Source organism: Protopterus annectens, chromosome 11.part0, assembly GCF_019279795.1.
Source record: "Protopterus annectens isolate FY-2018-M chromosome 11.part0, PAN1.0, whole genome shotgun sequence".
NCBI classification, from domain to species: Eukaryota; Metazoa; Chordata; order Ceratodontiformes; family Protopteridae; genus Protopterus; species Protopterus annectens.
In genome coordinates this window covers 630,944,096-630,965,167 of record NC_056745.1, presented here as the reverse complement: position 1 = coordinate 630,965,167, position 21,072 = coordinate 630,944,096, and the positions used below count along the sequence as shown (strand labels likewise).

The 21,072-nt window shown below is 38.2% G+C and overlaps 1 protein-coding gene across 5 annotated transcripts in view; it reads right to left on the bottom strand.

Moving 5' to 3' along the window:
* The window catches only part of SHISAL1 (shisa like 1), a 2,302,250-nt gene that overhangs the window by 250,511 nt on the left and 2,030,667 nt on the right, over nucleotides 1–21,072 (bottom strand). For 2 of the 5 annotated variants that reach the window (XM_044088089.1, XM_044088088.1), the window contains exons 5-6: nucleotides 17,342–17,375; nucleotides 16,069–16,105 (exon numbers count right to left, since the gene is read on the bottom strand). The exons of 2 other annotated variants lie outside the window; for them this stretch is intronic. In XM_044088089.1, the coding sequence (XP_043944024.1) occupies nucleotides 16,069–16,105; nucleotides 17,342–17,375 (71 nt within the window). Of the gene's footprint in view, nucleotides 1–16,067; nucleotides 16,106–17,341; nucleotides 17,376–21,072 lie in introns of those variants that run through there. One more of the 5 variants, XM_044088091.1, reaches the window with a different exon arrangement.

The window sequence follows — 21,072 nt, the reverse complement described above, 5'->3', positions numbered from 1 at the left end:
GACAATTTGTTCAGTGTGGTCAGGGGCTACTAATCAATTTGCTGATTTTATTTTGCGATAGGAAAGCATAACTGACTTATTTCAAAATTTGCTTTTCATATGTATTTTAGTACTATTAATTATTTGGATGCTACCATATGTAGAGATTTGTTTAATAATATTTCTTTGAATATCTATAAAAAACAACTTATAGCAATTATTTTCTGTTTTACATGAGTTGCACCCAATTCACCAGATAAGAGGATTGGTTAAGATCCATTGATCTGATTGTCTAGACTAATTTCAAATATTGAAATATTTCTGTTCGAAATGAACAACCTTAAACCAATATTTATTGAGAGAGGTCATCCAAATGAACTTATTGATAGAAGTGCTAAGGAGATTATAACTGAAAGGGTTAACAAGTACACACCAATTGTGAAATTTGATCTTGATTATTTTAAATAAACTTTGGCTTCTTTAAATACAAAACCATTAGTTTCACACTTTCATATTTCTGTAAACACACAGTTGATAAATAAAGTTATTATTAAGTAGTGGGGCATCCTAAAAAGTTGTGGACTATAGTTGAATGTCATAGGTTTAAGACCAAATATTATTATAAATAATCTAATATTAAGAACTTTTTGGAAATGGACATGAAGACTAAATTTGATGGACAGATTTCCAGTAAAAAAAGTAATTTCTTTACTTAGTGTTGTTCAATTAATATAAATGAGATGAAATACATTTTGACACTATAAACAGGTGGAGAAAAAGGAGAGAAGTTACAATTATAATACCTCTAGGGTTACCACTATGTAACTTGTAATGGTTTATATATTGGTAAATAAAAAGGATAACTGGGTAGTATTCCATAATTAATTGGTCTGCTTTCAGGAAAATAATTTACCAGAATTAATATTAGATTAGGAGAACTGATAATGCAACACATTAGCTAAACATTCAGTTACATGCATTAGTTTTAATAATTTGTATTTACAGTTTTGGAAAAAAAAGTAGACATATCTACCAGAGGTGGGGACTAAAAAGTGAAACTTAAGGAGTGTGATTTGCTATGGCAACTTAAGATGAATGTTACCATCCCACCTGGGTTAAATGAAAATATAAGTATCCATAGCCTATTGAAATAAAATCTGAGGAGATATACATTCATTTTCATGAGAACTATTATTTTTATTCATCTTACATGAATTAATGTATAACAAATGCCACGGTGCATATGTTTTGTTATTTGTAACTTTTTTTTTTAAATGCAAAATCTCCTTTAAGAAAACATAACATCATTGGCAAAAATAAGTAACAGCAATCAAGAAACCCCTCCAAAGAAGTACATAAAAAACACTCCATTTTTTAAATGAATTACAAAGTACCACTGGAACTTCCATTCATCTTGAAGCTAACTTAAAACATAATATTGTGGGGAAAAATAAGTAACAGTAATCAACAACCCCCTAAAGGATTGTATAAAAAAGTATGCTTGATATATTTATATGCTTGCAATACCCTATAACAGTATTTCATCCAGTGCTTAACTCAGCTTGTTTTATAAGTGCATATTACTAGAGGACTCCAATCCCCTACTTTAATACCTCCCACCATCCAATGTATTTTATAAAAAAAAATCCCCAGTATAAGCACCTCAGGTAACATAGAGGAATAAAACTCTGACTATGGCCCAGCTGACCCAGGTTTGATTACTGGCTTAGGCAACTGATGCAACATTAGAGAAAGGATGGATATGTCCATCCAGGTGAGAGGGTGGTCATTCATATACACCTTAAGGGGGGCAATGGTCCAGACATGAGAGTTTGTAGATCTTGCAAAAAAAATCTCCCCAGAAGGAAGCATAGATGAGCCAGGCCACCAGGGCAGCTTCAGAATCCATGACCATCACCAGCAATAATGCCGTAAGTCCAGGGGATTGGACAGTAGGTGATAGACCAGGAATGGACATTGGGTGCTGGGGGCTGGGCCAGTAAACATGAGAGCCAAAGAGACCAAAAAATAAACATACCAGTATAGTCACTGTGCGTGTCCTCACTATAATCTGTACATCTCTAGCACAGGGATTAATATGACAGACTGTGCAAAGTTTTCTCTCTACTTAATTCATCCCACATTCACTTGTAAATACACATTTTCATGCCATCACTTTTTAGATTTCAGAAATAAATGCCTAATAAATAATATCCCACATATACTCATAGCAATTTTAAAATCCAACTTTTTCTCTGTTTAACACAGCTTCAAATGCTGCACAGTGTTCTTCTAATTACTTGCGTTAATCTACATATTTCTAATAGTTTTTGCAGCTGCATGTTCCCATACTGCAGATTTTAGGCAGTTGTTAAAGGTAGTAAGTTACTGCAAGTTTCTGTTTGTAAAACCATCCATGGTTGCATTTTCTTCACTCCAATTATCCTTTGTGACCTATGAACGGTTCTTGCTTGAAGACGCACCATTTGTCATTCTCTATGCTGTTTAACATCATACTCCACCATTCTACTACTAGCGTACACTAAAAAGTGAGTAAATAAGTTAAAACTAAAGAAAAGAACTACTTTAGTGAACATATGAAGATGTAAACTATTGGAAACTGTATTTTATGCTACTATTGAAATGCTGACATTGTTTTGAGTACAATATAGTTTTTCTAAAGGATTATTTTTCTGCTAATAATGTGAATATTTTCCTGGCTGCCTAAAGGAAACATGTATGTTTTATCTGCACTACTAAGCTTTTCACAACACTGTCAGAGTTTGACTGTTTTGCATTTCAGTGCAGTACAGAGTACCTAAAAGGTCTAATTCTGCTGCTACTGTCTGTAGCTTCCAGGGCTGCTTGAAAGTAGAACTGTAGCATTTTTTGCAGTGTTAAGCTGTTTCTACACTGCTAGAATTTTGTTCCTATTTATAGGCTGAGTAACAATTACTAGGTCCATCAGCAGTTGCTAGTGACTTAAAACTATTTTACCTCAGATACTGAGTGGAACTATTTTTGCATTATAGCATTTTATACACTATTTACATGCATTTATTTCAAATACGGAGTTATGGGTCTTAGGTTGGCAGCAATGGCGAATGTTAATACATTTCAGAAAGGCTAGCCTAAACATGTGCACAACTATATTTACTGGAAAAATATAAATGTGTTAAGCATTCTGTGGACATGTTGCATTGTATATGTAGTTTAAAACTGTATAAGGCTTTTCGTTGCATTGTGTAAATGATATAATGAATTTCAGATGCTTATGACCTTGTGATATGAATTTATGAATAAGAACTGTTACATTCATTTGATGAACTTTATCTAATAGCCTATGACCTTTGCATGATAAAGTATACATATTAACGGTGCTCTCCCTACTGTAGCTACTCTTTCACTCATGTGTTTCACATCTATGTCTGGAGTGTTTCTCCCCAGGCCGCTGCTGACAATTGGCTTTGTTTCCTGGTAAACAAATGTTAAATAAATAAATATGCTACCTGTCCACTCTTCCTAAATTCCTTTTATGGGTGTTCCATATAATTGCCAAAGGATTTTCAATGGAACAGTGGTACGTTTGACAGTGATATATATATATATATATATATATATATATATATATATATATATGTGTGTGTGTGTGTGTGTGTGTGTGTGTGTGTGTGTGTGTGTGTGTGTGTGTGTGTGTGTGTGTGTGTGTGTGTGTGTATATATATATATATATATATATATATATATATATATATATATATATGGGTCTACCTGATAAGATTGAAATCCCACATGATCGAAGACAATAATACCAAAATGAAAACAGTGAATTTTCACTTCAACGATTTCTCACATAATCAACAACTTACCCAGGGAAAGGAGTTTGCTCTTTTCCCCACTGTAGTGTGATCTCAGAGTTGGTAAAATTAGTTAGGGGGTTATGGGGTGTGCAGTCCTCCACATTGGGGATTGTGGGGGTGAAGCCCCCCACTTTTGTGGGTTTGAACTGATTCCATGTGGTGTTTTGTGCTTGCTGGCCAACCGGTTACTTTCCCCTGGCAAATTCTTGGTGTTAACGTGGAGCCATTGAAATAAGATCCACTGTTTTCATCTTGGTGTTATCATCTTTGATCATGTGGGATTTTGATTTTATCTGTTAGTACACACACACACACACACACACACACACACACACACACACACACACACACACACACACACACATGCACATATATATGTATTACTATTCCGCTCAATGTAAAAATTTCACCCATATGCAAATGTAAATTACACTACTATCTGAATTTCTAGATACTAAACTACTATCTCTTTTATCTCCCAGCATTTACCCCATTTTTTAAATTAATTACAAAGTACCAAAGGTAATCCCACTCATCTTGAAGCTAACTGAAAATATAACATCACTGGCAAAAATAAGTAACAACAATCAATAAACCCTAAAAAGACTGCTTAGAAAGTATGTTTGATATATTTACATGCTTGCAGTAGCTTGTAAGAGTTTCTAATCCAGTGTTTAACTCAGCTTGTTTGTAATGTGCACACTAGAAAAGACTCTAGCTCCCTACATTAACACCTTCCACCCTCCAAGATATTTTATTAAAACCATACTCAGCATATTCACTGTGCATGTCCACCAGAATAATCTATGTATAACTAGCACAGGGATTAATATCACAGGATGAGCAAAGTTTCTCTTTTTACACTCCACATTCACTTGTAACTATATAATTTCACTGCATCTTTTTTATTCGATTTCAGAAGTAAATCTTAATAAATAATATTGAATGTATACTCACATAAATTTTAAACTCATCTTTTTCTCTGTGTAAAGACAGCTTCAAATGATGCACAGTGTTTTCCTAACCTCCATTAATCTCCAATTTTCTAATAGTCCTTGGAGCTGCAAGTTCCCCCATTGTGGGTCTGATCTGTGCCTCTACCCTACTCCTATTCCCAACCACCCCAACTGCTTTTACTTTTATACTCATCTAGCACAACATACCACACTCTTTAGCCTGTCTTCCTCCAGTAAAACCCCACCTATCCATTAAAGCAACCTACACTCCTGCCTCCTATCTCCCCATAAATCTCCAAGTTTTTCACCACTATCCATATTTTTAAAATCCATACCACTAATACCTTTGTCTACCAACTTTAAGTATAACCCAAATACTCCCCTGCCCCCACCCAACTTCATACCACTACTTACCACCTTTAGGCTATCCTCACAAACATACCTCAGTGTTAATAAATACACTACTAGAATGATCCAACAACTACTTCATTCTCATTCAAAAATGTCTTATTCACATTTCCAAATTCTACTGAACACCATGAAGTATTTGCACAACTATGAAGTGCTTAAGATATTTAATGCTCCATTCTACAACCTAATTTTCTTATGCAACTATCACAACTATTCTTATCCTGCTCATGCACATTATAACTTAAGAAAATTATATACACCCTCTTAATTTTCCTCCCACAAATACTCAAACATATACATTCTCTACAACATCACATCTTTCAATGGTGTAACCTTGTTTTCCCATTCACTACTAAAGACACACACCTTTGAACATTTGAACATATGAAATCCAGTAAGGTTTCACAATCTACCTACCTATATACACTACAAAGCCTAAATATTTCTACTCATATCTACATATTACAGCTAAACTTTTCCATAGTGGTGACATCCAACCCAACCATGACCCACACAGTAATACTCAACCAAAACCGACCCCTCCATCTCGCAACAAAACAACTCTTTTCACAAACTACAAATCAGACCAAAATCTATTTTTTGTGAACATAAACTTTCAAAGCATATGCAACAAAACCCAAGACCTCCACATATCCCTCTTGCATTATAACCCTGAGATAGTTATTGCAACTTAAACTTGCCAAAGGCCAGAAATAATTAATAATGAAATAATCATCCCGAAAACAACACAATCCAGACAGAATAGCAAACAGTGGATGTGGAGTGGCAATAATCATTAAGAGCACCTTAACACTCACACACTCAAAATACCTGAGAATTTCAAAATGTTGAAATTCTTATTACCCATCTCAAACTCAATAATAGCAAATGCATCTGATTAATAAGACTTTACAACTCGAGATGAAATAATCTAGCTACAATTGAAGAATTTCTACAGTGGATACACAATATGTATAAAGAGACTATAATCTTAGGTGATGTAAACATTTGTTGGAAACAAATAACCAGTACTGTACCTGACCTAAACTTCTTTGGGCTCTCACAACTAATAAACAAAGAAACCTCACTATATTGGATTCTTGCAAACAACTCACATTATTAATGACAATGAAACTTTACCAGATGATATTAGCGGCCATCTACTCACCTAAGCTATTAGACAGTGATTAAACATTCAGAGACAAGTAACATACAAACAAGTCCAAAACTTGCATAATTTGAACTCCATATTCTTTGCAACAATACTAAAGCGATATAATTGGGACCGTTTAAAAGTCTTACAACTAAATGAGCAGTTACTCACTTTAACTATATCTTCCTTACCACAATGGACAAACAAGCCCCACTCAGAAATAAAAGAGTGAAATCCATCCTAGCACCTTGGCTAACAAATTGGATTAACTTTAATAAATGTGTATTCTGCATTTTAGAAAAGGTAGCCAAAAATGAGAGAGTAGGAAACTGGTCTACTTTCTTAGAGTACAGGAAAACATATTGGCAGGTTTTGTTAGATGCCACACAAACTCCAGGAATAAATGACAGAATATCTATTAATAGTTTGTTGGCATTAAAAGCAGAGAGGGTAGGAATGTTTAGGCTTGAATAGTGTTATCAGGTTCAGCATACTAGCCAGTTTCAATATTTTAGAATACATTATCAATGCAGAGTTAGTTTTTGAATGTGTATTTATATTGTCAAACATTTTATAAGTGGAATATACCTACACTTTTAAGTGTGTGTGTGTGTGTGTGTGTGTGTGTGTGTGTGTGTGTGTGTGTGTGTGTGTGTGTGCGTGTGTGTGTGTGTGTGTGTGTTTGTGTGTTTTAAGTGTCTATATTTTTAAAAGAAGTTTAGAATTCTTAATTAATTAACTATTAAAGTAATTTGATTGGTTCCTGCTAAGGATAAAAGAGTGAACCTTTGAAGGCATTTTATCTGATGAAGTTCCATTACGCCCAATAAAAAAACAAAAGCATTTATTCAACTGCCTTGTGTTTGCGGTGTCCTTCTTGGAGTAAGAATCCATTTTGTGTGTTTTTATTAAAAAATAAAACCCAGATAACCTTCACAAATTTATAGACATTTTAGGAATCTCATAAAATACAGATACTTAGTGAAAGGAAAGCATATTTTACTGACCTATAAAATTCCCTTTAAAATAATGCCAAACTTTTTCGGTCATCCTTAAAGTCACTGCTCAACTCTGGATAAATCTTTACTCCCTACAACAACAACTAGACACTCAGTTAACATAGCAACTCTATTCAACACCAACTTTGTAAACTTTGTCTTGGTACTAACTATGTAAAACTCCTCATTAACTTTCATTATTACACAGTACCCTACCACCAAAAAGATACTCTTTAAATTTGATAGTGTCCACACCTAAGGAATAAAAAAGCCTAGTAAAACTGAACCCAAGCATCTTGGCTGCTGACAAGTGACCAGCTGATTTCCTAAAAATAGGAGCAGTGGATTTTGCACTCCCTGTCTCCATATTAATTAATAGAGCCATACAACAGAACCACATCACCAATATCTGGTAATCATTATGGGTTCCCTATATAATTTCGAAATACTGATATCTCAAATGTCAGTATTTCAAAATTATAATAGCGAAGCCTTTAAATTCCAAAACACTAGAAGCGTGAAATTCAAAATCCCGAAGAACGGAGATTTTGAATTAGTGCTTCTGGTGTTTTGGTATGTGAATGGTAAGGTGCCAGTTTGGGTATGTATGTGTGTGTATGTGCGTTGGTTAGAGCTTTAGTGTATGCTTGTATCTGCTGTGATTGTGATGCGTGTGTGCGAGGGAGTGTAAGATGTGTGGGTGTGAGTTACGTTTGTGTATCTGATTGTGTGATCACGGAGTTAATATATATAAGTAGGGGGGTGTGGGGGGGTGTAGTGTAGGATATTATATTTGAGTTGGGGAAGTTGTGTGTATGCTGTATGTGTAGTGTGTTGTTGGGATTTTGAATTTCACGGTTGTGGGGTGTTCATGATTTGCATGTTTTGGCTATGTAATTTCGAAATACTGAAATTCGGGATTTCAGTATTTTGGGATTATATAGTGAATCCAATTATTATACATTATACCCATCCATAAAAGTGAAAATTCTATGAACCTTACTAACCAACTGCTAATCTCACACCCTGTCCAAGATATATGAAAAATGTATCCACTCAAATACCATATCAACCACAACCTGCTTTTCTCTACTCAACATGGCTTTTCACCTAACCACAGCACCACTACTACCCCTCTAAACTTCACAAATACAGTTATTCAATTTAGAAACAATAGAATATTATTCTACACAGTCTTTCTGAACCAGCAAATGGAAGCAGAATAGCTGGTGAAAGAATCCAAACATGTAGACAAACCAGCCAGGCAGAGTGAATAAAAACTCTTTAATCCAAATCACTGAACAATAAAACACTGTAGAAACCCTGTACAATACAAGAATAAATTAAAACAGATGAGCACTTTCTCGCCTTCAGGGTGCTTCATCAGATCTAACAACATACCAACTTCAACCTGTGTAAATAGCCCTCTCATCTCTTCATACCACGTGACCTGAGGGTTGGTCTTAAAGGTAATTACTCATTAAGCCCTTTACCACATGTAGCCCTTAACAATAAAATCCACTTAATCTCCAGACACTCTGTATAAGTTATAACATCACGCTCTCTCCTATGTAACCTCATCCAGTCTATCAACATAAACTTGAAGCTATGCAAAGTTCTTTCTGATTTAATGTGTTCAGACAGAGTACTATTCATACTTAGTTTAGAGATCCTATAGAGGTACTCTCTAACCCTATCCTTCAAATACCAATTAGTCTTCCCAACATAGAAACATTGGCAAACATCACAGATGGCAAGGTGTACAACATTCTTGGAAGAACAACTAGCTTGAACCTTAAATTCATAAAAATGCCCAGTACCTGGATGTTGGAAGCAGTTATAAGACTGCAGATATTACATGTTCTGCAATGAAAAGTACCATATCCACCAGTACCTACAGCAATCATTCCAGAGTTTAATGATTTATAACACAAGTGTCTTCAATGATTTACCATTCTTGAAAGCAAAGCTAGGAGCATCTCCTAACACCTCTTTGCACTTAGCATCAGCCATTAGAACCTTCCAGTTCCTCTTTACTATATCACAATGATGGTGGAAGTTATTAGTATACATCATAGACATCCTTGCCTGGCCTTTCGTGGTGATGACTTATTTCATCAGTATCAGGTGGGAGAGAGAAAAGTCATCACCATAATAGACCAGACAAGGATATCTGTAACATATACTAGTGACTCCCACTGTATTTGTAATATAGTAAAGAGGAACTGGAAGGTTCTAATGTCTGATGCTAAATACAAAGAGGTGTTAAAAGATGGTCCTAGCTTTGCTTTCAAGATGGAGTAAATCACTGAGCATACTGTAGTATTATAAATCATTAATTTCTGGAATGATTGCTCTAGGTACTGGTGGATATGGTACTTTTCAGCGCAGAACGTGTAATATCTGCAATTATATAAGGAGCGACAACTGCTTCCAACATCCAGATACTGGGCATTTTTATTAATTTAACGTTCAAGCTAGTTGTTCTTCCAAGAATGTTGTATACCTTGCCATCTGTAATGTTTGCCAATGTTTCTATGTTGGGAAGATGAATAGGTGTTTGAAGGACAGGGTTAGAGAGTATCTCTACAGCATCTCTAAACTAAGTATGAATAGTACTCTGTCTAAACACATTAAATCAGAAAGGACTTTGCATAGCTTCAAGTTTATGGTGACAGATTGGTTGAGGCCAGATAGGAGAGAGGGTGATGTTAGAACTTATACACAGTGTCTGGAGATGAAGTGGATTTTATTGTTAAGGACTACATGTGGTAAAGGGCTTAACCTTTAAGACCAACCCTCAGGTCATGTGGTTAGAAGAGATGAGAGAGCTGTTCAAACAGGGTGAAGTTGGTATGTTGTTAAATCTGATGAAGCACCTTGAAGGTGTGAAAGTGCTCATCTGTTTTAATTTGTTCTTATTTTATACAGTGTTTCTACAGTGTTTTATTGTTCAGTGATTTGGATTAAAGAGTTTTTATCCACTCTGCCTGGTTGGTTTGTCTACACATTTGGTGTCTTCCTGAACATATCAAAAGCATTAGATACAGTAGCACACCAAAAACTCCTCCAAGAGCTAGTCTGACTAAGCCTCAATACTCCCTCATTAACCTGGTTCTACAGCTGCTTATCCAATAGTAAACAAACCATAAAATGGCATCAAGACTACTCTGATTTCCTCACAGTAACAGTTGGCATCCATCAGGGATCAATTGTAGGCCCCCTACTCTTCAATATTTTTATCAACAACCTATCTACACAATCTGATCTTACTTAAACAGTTGCAGCAGGATCAGCTAGGGGAAGGGACATGCATCCCCCACCAATGCCTAAGTCACCACAGTCAGAGGAGGGCTCAGAGGGAGAAGGGGAACCTTCAGCTGCTGTACCTGCAGGCAGACATATGCATGCTCTGTATACCTTTGCTTTGGCTAAAAGACAAAGCATAGCACATTCACTGACCACCTAGGTGCCTAACAACTTTCTCCTAATGACACACATAGTAAAATTGATGCCAGACAACTCATACAACCTGTACCTCCCCATGTATTGGCTGTGTACTGCTTGCATCAGACAGAATCAGCCCTGAATTTAAATGTGTCCACTGCTGCATTTGCAGGGTAAGTCTCGAGTGTAGTTTCTGAATGATATTATGGCATATCCCTGTATCTAGTAGGTTAGAGCAGTAATTAAGTAAATAGTGCCATGGATTTGTGCAAAAGGTACTTTAACATGTGATAGAAGAGAGACTTTTACTTTACGCATGTGTGTCCATTAGTAAGTACTAGACCTCAGGCTTCAAAGATTCACACAGTCCTAAATCTGTATTATACTGATGCCCACTACATGGCCTTATTTTTGCACCATCACTTTGTACTGGAAAATCTGTAAAGAGAGAAGTTAGATAGTACTGATACACATTGCAGTTTTGGACGTCACAACCTTTCTCAAGATCAAACAACTGCAGGGAGAAGGAGAGCAACAGGAGCATCGTATCCTTGTCTGTGCCATAGCAGTATCAATTTTGCTTACCCACAAAAGAACAGGCTATGCTTGTTTGTGACATAACAGTAGATGAGCTCTCCCTTCCACAACAGCACTGTAGCCTTGCTTGTGCTATAACAGTAACTCAGCATTGGTCACCCCAAAAGAACAGTATATGGCTGTTTGTGCCATCCAACCTAGCCTTCACTTGGTAGCAAATGCATATCATATAACTCCCAGTTAATATCCGCACACATTTTAAGTCCAATGATATTGAATGTCTTACACATTTGAATGTTTCACTGTACTGCCGAGAAGTACCAAGAAGCACAGACAAGTAAGACAAAACTGAATTCTAACAGGCTGTGTGATCAGTAACTGCACTATGTCCAAATATAATACATAGGGTTAAAAGTACAAGTCACAGCTGAAGATCTCGTAGCAGTTTTCATTCTGATGCATGTTTGAGTGAACAATGCCTTCAGTTCTTTCCTGCAAAGCTGTTTCTGTGGCAAAGAGGGGTAAGGCATTCATCCTATTTTCTGAATCTGCAGTGGTGTGAGAGTTCAAACCTGAACTATGTGGAAATATCTAATGTGTAGTATTATTTTGTAGTGTGCATGTCACACCTTGCTTTTGTTCAGTTTACTTGTTTCCCTTTCCATTTATTTTCCTACTTTCCTTTTTTTTTTATTCCACTGTTTTCATGATGCACTGCATAGCACAAAGAAATGCCTGCAGGTTTAGCTGTGCTTATGTGGCTTGCAGGAAGCACAGCATTGCTGAAACCAGATCACCTAGGAAGCAGACAGGCAGACACAGAAAACAGATACATTCAATAAAAGCATTTGTCCATAGCGAAAACCTGGCATGAAGTAACTGCCACACATTAGCAATGCTGTTGACATTTGTGCACTGCTTACCTATGTGCAAACAGCTGTATCTCGCATATGCCTACACTTTAACTGTAGCATAAATCAGCTGCCCAGTGCACACCTTTCAACTGTTTAGATATTTGTAGAATGTCCTGATTTTTGCATCACGCTTTTGCCCTGCTCCTCGTAAAAAGTTGGTTTTCTGGCAAACAATTTGAAAATACTTGACTATTGAAGTGAGAAAACAATGACAGATATTTGAATTTCAAAACTCGTACCCATCAGACAAGTCACATTAATGCAAAACATGTTATTCTATTATTTTTTTAAGTTTGTAAGAGAATATGTAAAATGTGTCCCTATGTTTGGTCCTTTTTCAACCCAGTATGTATGGCTTTGATCAGATCCTTTGCTATAAAAGGTTTACAGGTATGGCCCAATGTTCTATGGATATGTATATATGAAGCTGTCTGATTTCAGTCCATGCGTTGGCCACATACCCACAAGCATTACAACCCTGGGGTCTCAGTTTATTTTTTCCCACACATATATCAACCACACGACAAAGTATAATTTATAGTGTTGTGGGTTCCCTCATGGACAGTGTCAGTTGCTGGTGCTTCTTTGCTAAACTCAAACATCCAAATATGCTCAGTAACGGAACTTATGTTGTTATACAGCTAGGCTTCTAAGTAGCCAAGAGCTATTAGGTTATTAACCTCATATGACATACACATTTGAATGTCTTACATGTGCCTAAGCAAGCCTCCCAAGCTGTTGTTCCTCACATGGCCTGCTGATACCATCTACTATAAGTTCATCTGCACTCCTGTATAAGTCAGACTTGATCCTTGGCACATACATTAAGTACTGTGTTCTGTAGTCCATGTGTGTGTGTGTGTGTGTGTGTGTGTGTGTGTGTGTGTGTGTGTGTGTGTGTGTGTGTGTGTGTGTGTGTCGGTGTGTGTCTCTAGTCATCAGAATAGAAGTACTATCCTGAAGTTACATCTCCAATGGCATAGCTGGCCATTTTTCTGATAGCTGCTCATCCCTACATGGTCATTCCATACTGGCTCACAAGTTGTTGTCTTCCAAAGGGCTTGCTGATGACATCTACTATAAGTCCGCATGCACTCCTATATAAGTCAGACTTGTTCCATGAAGCATACATTAATTGTTGTGTTCCATGGTCTGTGCACTTAGGTAGGGGTTCAAATCTTACTGCAATCAACTAGGTGTGTGTGACTCTAGGCAGCAGAGTATAAGTGGTATCCCACAATTACCTCTCCAATGCCATGGCTGGCCATTTTTTTTTTGATAGATGCTCATCCCTACACTTTTATTCCATACCAGCCTCCCAAGCTGTTGTCTCCCATAGGGCCTGCTGTCATCTACTATAAGTTCACCTGCACACTTGTGCCATGATGTGTGCATTAAGTATTGTGTTCCTATAGTAGGGGTTCTATTCTCACTGCAGTCAACTGTGTGTGTGTGTGTGTGTGTGTGTGTGTGTGTGTGTGTGTGTGTGTGTGGGTGGGTGGGTGTGCATGAGCGTGTGCCTGTGTGTGCGTGTGGGTGTGTGTGTGAGAGCTGTAACTTGATATTACAGAGAGAATGACACATATCTTGCCCTCAACAGACACTGTTGATGTCATCAGCTAAAAAGGGTTGTCAAACACAATGCAAGTCAGACTTGTGCCGTGGTGATGTGTGCTATGTTCAGTCAGTGATCTGTAGTCTGTGTACTTAGGTAGGTAGGGGTCCTAGTCTCACTGCAGTCACACAGTGTGTGTGTGTGTGTGTGTGTGTGTGTGTGTGTGTGTGTGTGTGTGTGTGTGTGTGTGTGTGTGTGTGTCTGCGTGTATGAGTCAGCTGTAACCTGATATTACAGATAGCATTTTACACCAGCAGGTGAGACACTGATATTCTCACATGCTCAACAGAAAATGCTGATGTCATCAGCTATATCAGAGTATTGTATACGCATGCATCTCACCAGGGAATGATCAGATAGTGGATTGGTTATCAGGCAGACATCACATCATGCAATAAAAGACAGATTAAAGTGACGTGTTTCAATCTGTACATATACATCATGACATGGTTTGTAGGCTCTGTGTTAGCTTGATGAGATGTGGGATGTCTTGCAGATGCATGTTTCTGGTGAGCTACATGCAACAGAGAGTATGATACTGTACTGTTCTGATGAGATTATACTACAGTGCTGTCTTGCAATCCAGAGATCAGAATATGATGACCTGACTTATGATGTGCACCATACGTTTGTACTGGATAATCATTAAAGAGAACAGTTAGAAAGTAATGAGACACATTGCAGTTATTGACTTCACAACCCTTACAAGAGAATACACTATAAAGTAGGGAAATGATGATGCCATCCATTGCACAACTTGGCAAGGCAAATATAATTCACAGGCACAATTAACATTTAAACAACACAAATGTAGATATACTAAACAATAATGTAACTAAGCACCCTGTGCGTTAAACAAAAAGCTTTAGTTTCCCTGAATCCAAAAGAGACAAATCATGGATATGGCACAGATATCTTCACTTGCACAGGATGCTGTGGGGGAGGGGGCTAGGCTGGCAGTAAAGGTTGTTGACTGTGTGTGAGTAAGAATGGGAAAGCAGGCAGGCTGAACCATGTAACTGTTGTGTCTGTGTGTCTGTAGGGATCCTCAATGTGAAAGTGGTGTGTGACAGCATGCATGAACACAGCCAAGCTCAGTGCTCGCTCTACATCTTGTTATGTTGGACAGGTGTGAGCTGTGCATGGTAGAGTGTCAGTCCATCATTGTTGCCCCAGACCATGAGACCTGGCTCTGCGAGGAGATGCACTGGCAGGCACCTCCATGCCCAAGGTCAGATGCTGTACTACTACCTGAATGTGACTGTTGTCTGCTGGATGTGCTCTCTTCATGGGAATACCAAGGACCATGATCCCATGGCCTGCCATATCTAGGTGTGGACAGCACACTCCCTGATGGTGCAGGGGAAGTATTGCCAATATGGGAGCAGGATCACTGGCTAGCAGCAGGTGGAGTGGCTGACCTACTCCCATGTAGACAACAACCCCCTCCCAGCAGATGTGTCATCAGACACTGCACAGTCCATGATATAAATCCCCCGTTCCATCACAGACAATCCGTGTTCCAACATGTCATTCAACCAATCCACTGAACTGCCTATGTGGTGTAGGCAGTCATGGATGTCAGACTATGCCACATCTAGAGCTGGAGTGCCTTTCAGAACATGCCTGTGCCTCCATGATGGCTCTAAACTTTGGCTGAGAGACACGGGAAGAGACACCTGCACCAAGTGGAGGAGGGACAGCAGACCTCCTCAGAGCACCCCTATCAACCCTCCTGAGTGACACTTCACCAACACTTTGGCTAAGGACAGATTCAATAGGCACTGAAGCTGCAGTAGCCACATTATTCTGATCACTGTCCTTGCCCTCAACCTGTCCAATATCTCTGGCCTCAGTGGACTGGGTAGGCTGTGTCCGGGGAAAATCAAGAGGGTCACTGGATGTCAACCTCTGTGTTAGATTCAACCTCTGCACCTCCCAACTCTGCCTCAGTTTGGCCACCATCATCATTAGTGTCTGTTGAGACACTGACATCAGGTGTCGAGAGTGTCCACACTCCCACTGTCACACTCTGTGATAAAAAGGGAGAAACACTACTATGCTGCCATATATGCTAAAAAGTACACTGCTGTTACTATTACAGACAGTACAGTAATACATAATGCAGGCTTGAAAGGACACATTATAAGATATCCTGAAATGTATCTACAATACTGACATAAATATATTAGGCTTACCATTGCAGGAGGCCTGATCTTTGTATTCCTGATGGTCCTGAAATAAGTAAAGCAAGAGGTAATGACAAAATCATCACATTTAACAGTAAAACAGGGGGTAATACATTCACACCACTATATCTGGAGTACCTCAAACGTCAAGAGGAATGTGGCTGACAACTTCAAATTAAGCTTTTAACTGCAGAAATCCTAAATCCACTCACCCAACAAACAACTGACACAGACATATACATTATTGAAGATAGTGCACTATGCCACAGTATTATCATCAATTATCATCTAATGAAACATGCCTGGAAGCTCCTCTTGGGATGCAGGAGTAGCACCCACATCCAGAACATACTGTGCTATGGATTGCTGGAAACTGTCCTGGATGGCAGTGATCACCAGGAATTCCTCAGTGGCAGTGACAGGGGGTTCTGCAGCACGGCTTCCACCTGTGACTTGACAATCACGTGCCACTTCAGCTGCATGCCTACATGCAGAAGTTAACATATCTGTTGCTCTGTGACGCACCTGCTCATAAGTGCAATTGTGTCACCCAATGCTGTTAATGTTGGCCACTAATTCATTCCAAAGGGCTGTATACTCAGCCATATTGGCCCACTCCCTGGACAGTAGCACAACAGCATGTTGCTTTAGTGCATGAATTATCAGATAATTCTCTACATCTGTAAATGGGGACCTATGACAAGCAGACATATTGTGTCCTACAAGACACAAGAATGATAATACATGAGGATCACACAACTACAAATTAACTATTTACAGATAAAGCAGTAAAGGAAAGCTGTCACTATTCCTCACTGGATAAACATGAAAGAGTCTGCATATTTCAAAAAACATCAAGCTGGAGGATACAAAACAGGGAGACTAACATATCCTTGTTTGTGCCTTAGCAGTAAGTATAATATGCTCACCCACCCAAAATAACAGCGCAGTCTAGTTAGAGCCCTAGCACTAACTCATCTTTGTCCTCCCTCAAACAAAATAACAGGCTATGGACCTATTGTGCTAACAAAACATCTTTGAAATGCTATAAGCTATAAGTGCTATCAAAGGACCTGTCCATGTAACATGTGTACATATTTATAACACATCATTCCCTTATTCCCTTTTCAGGTATTCTCAGTACTGTGTAGCTGTGAAATGGCTTGACAAACAAGGTCATGCTGTAATGCATACAGATTAAAGTGCGAAAGCTATTACTTCACATTTATTCTTAACTACATTCCAGCATATGCATTATGTAAGTAACAAAATGGGAACATACCTGTTGCAGTGCAATACTCCTCTGTAGAGAAATACTGCAAAGAAATACAATTATCTTAGTGAAGTGAACAATGTACTAACTCCTCAATATCAGTTTAGATAGCTACACCTTTGACATTTTATAATGGAATACATTATTAATGGATTGCATCTGTCTTAGTCTGTGCTCCAGAGGTGCTAATTACTGCATAAGCAGGTGAATTGCATGCTAATCAACCAATCTTGTGAAGGTATTCAACAAGATATAAAGTGTCCATGTAGAGTCCATGCGTTTTTTTCCTAGAGATGTCACAAAGTATGGAGTATAAACACAGCATTTGCAAGGTAAGTCCTGAACATGTACTATAATGCATAATACAATTGTATTTCATCACGTGATAAAGTACGCAGGTAAAAGGTGGAAGATGTGTACAGAAAGTCAAGTAACGTGACAGCAGAGAGTTAATTCTCTTGTATGTGTCAATTAGAAAGCAGTCTTCAGCCAAGATTCTCACATTCATAACTCTCCAAAGTACTGGTGATCAATGCATGGCTTCAGTTTAGCATCATATGTCTGTAATGGAATATCTTTACATAGAGAAGTTGTGCCATGACATGACCTCTGCTTGGCCCACCCCCTTGAAAAAACAGTGTACTCTTGCATGTGCCATAACAGGAATTTACCTTTGCTCCCACCACCAAAAGAGCAGTGTATGGTTGTTTGTACCACCCAGCTTGGCCTTCATTTGCTGACAACTGCATACATACTATTCCCAGTTAATATAAGGTAAATGAGGTAGACTGGTTTTCACAGTACATATCTCTGAATACTGTTCAGATAACTGCTGAATGGCCAGGCAATACAGATTGGTATAATTTCAAGCAATAGTCCTAACAGGTTGTGTGATCACTAAGTGCAGTCCATCCAAATCTATTTCACATAATACAGGTCTAAATAACAGCTGATGGCTTGGTATCAGTTAAAATACATTGTGGAAGATTGTTGTATGATGGATAACTTAAAGCTGTTTGTTGCCAAGCTGTTTGTGTGGCAAATAGGGATAAGGCACCCATCCTGTTTTCTGAAGGTGCATTGGAGTGAGCTTGGAAATCCAACCCTCTGCAGACATGCCTCCTGTGTAGTAACAAACTGCATTTCCCCCTTTTTTTCCTCCTTCTGTCTTACTTTAGTGGGTGATGGGGGGGGTCCATTGTTTGTGAGATGCACTGCTTAGCACAGACAGGTATGGCTACGTTAATCATTGTGCAAAACGGACAGCTGGACCACCCAAAGTAGTAGACAGGACCCATACAGCCAAAAATAAAAAAAATGGATTCTTTCAAGTAATATAATTGTGCATCAAGCAAACCCACTAAGAGCCATTGCATTGCAGTTAACAGTGAGAACTTAACAATGAATACTAACTTAGGGGATGTTATATAACTACTCTTTGGCAGCAGGTGTTAAGTCTAGGTCTGAAGTCTAGATTGTCCTGGGTTTGAGTACAAGGTACACAGTCTTTGTTTTACTGTTCTGACATTGCAGTAGTTAGCAGTGAACTGACACATACAGAAAGGATTTCTCAACTTTCCTGTAGTAATAGCTGTCAGTGCAGGACTAACATCCACATGGTCCAGGGATCGAATACAGCGTATATCATTAAATTTTAATGTTGTATCAATTCACATTCTAGTCACTGTCACTTATAGCAGATGACCTAGTACAGCTTATATAATATTTATATGACTTAGGATTGACACAGTAATATTGTATCAGTTCTGTAATTATTTATTAATCTATGTATCATCTAGTTAATAGCAAAAGTATGACTATGGGTATAACATGTACTATGTTCATGCAAGTATACTGCTGTGTGGCTTGGCATGCCTCTCCCATTAGACCAACACAGTTACAGAATTTTCTGTATCTCAAATAACATAGAAATTGCATGAGTTACCAAACTTCTGCATCGCTTACCATTGCAGGGCTGTAAGTGATGTACAGCTTCTTCAAATGTTGTTAATTCAAAAAGTGCACCCTCTGAGTAAATGCAATATGTGCAACTGGTGGAAAAATACCCTCAACCATTGGATCTACATTGGACTTGCTCTGTGACAGACATGGAAGGCATTTCTGGAGAAGATCTGAAATTTAGGGCTCAAAGGTGGGGTCTCCAGGAGTCCAGAGTGTTTGCTGGACTCCTAGTGAATGACCATGGACCCTGGCTCCTGCAGAAGCACTATCATGGCTCACAATCAAAGAAAGAGGCATGGAATACTCTGGCCAGGCTATGACCAGTGCTATCGGTATCTCCCACACTGGTGAACAGTGTAGGAACCACTAACGAGAACTCAGGATGAGGAGGAGGGTTACCCTCAATCATTGGAATGAGGAATGAGGAATGCTGTGGCACCCCACAGATGTACAAGTAAGATTTTCAGACATTACTTATAATAGTTTAAAGTTGCATATAGTCAGGCTTGTTATTCATAATGGTATTCTGTTCTGTTCTGAGGCAGATCATGATGTGAATGTTAGAGCCCATGAAAGCTAATTGGCACGGATGCATGCAACATGTGGTATGTATGCATCACAACAGTACTGTTATTGTAGCATTAGAAGTTAAAGACTACTTCATAATACCTCTCAACTGTATGGGTTTTGCAGAATGTTCAGATGTTGCTTCATAATTTTGGTTTGTTTCTCAAAAATTGTGTTTGTCTGGCGACTCTTAGCCAAAGCATTGAGGACCCCAGTCAGAAAATGACATTTGTGTTCCATACTTCATACCTTTCAGAATATCTGTGCTAATGCAAAGCTTGTTATTGTATCACTTTTCTAGGTTTGTAGAATAATATGTACAATGTGTTGCTATTTGTGCACCTTTGTACCCCCAGTATTTACTGCTTGGTCCACACTTTTGGCTGTAGGAGGTTGTGAGGTATGGGCATAGCTGGTATGTAATGCAATAATACCTGTCAACTGTACAAATTTCCACAAATAGTCCAGTCTTTGTATAGCTACAGATATAATTGTGGTTTTCAGTCAAATAATTGCATAAGGGTTGAGGAATGACATCACTAAATAATGTCAGGCATGTGAGACTCAGAGACCAGATCCTTCCGAAAAGTCATGCAAGTGCAAAACCTGTTACTGCATCACCTTAATAAGTTTGTAAGAGCAAGTATGCAAGACTCATCCCTATTTTTTGGACTTTGACCTATTACATATGACTTTGTCCATATTTATTGCTGTAAGAGTTTGAAGCCTATGAATACAGTACTGTAAAATACAGTACACATCACGCAACTGTAAAAATAAAGTATGGAAGCAGTACTCTGTGGGAACACAGAACACAACAGTAGTACACAGTAGTCAGCAGTTGAGGGTTCAAGCACCATAATTACCAAATTAACAAGTACTGTTCTGTTTTCATCATTAATGCACTGTAACTGCAGACCTCTCTAGCAGCGGCAGAAATTGCCTGCTTGAAAATGTAATTAGTATAACCGGAGCCCACATATGGGTAATATATGCTCACATCAAGGATTGCTGGCTGAAATCTGTACTATAGTGTGCATCTGTTATCAACTGGGTATTCAGAAACATTATAAAAAGTTTGCTTACAGTTTATATTGTTTATAGTAAAGGTAACATAACAGAATGAAACAATTGTATCACTACTTTGTATGTCCCTTATGATGTTGCTAATGGTCTCCTTTTTTTTTCTCTCTCCCCACCCCTTATGTTCT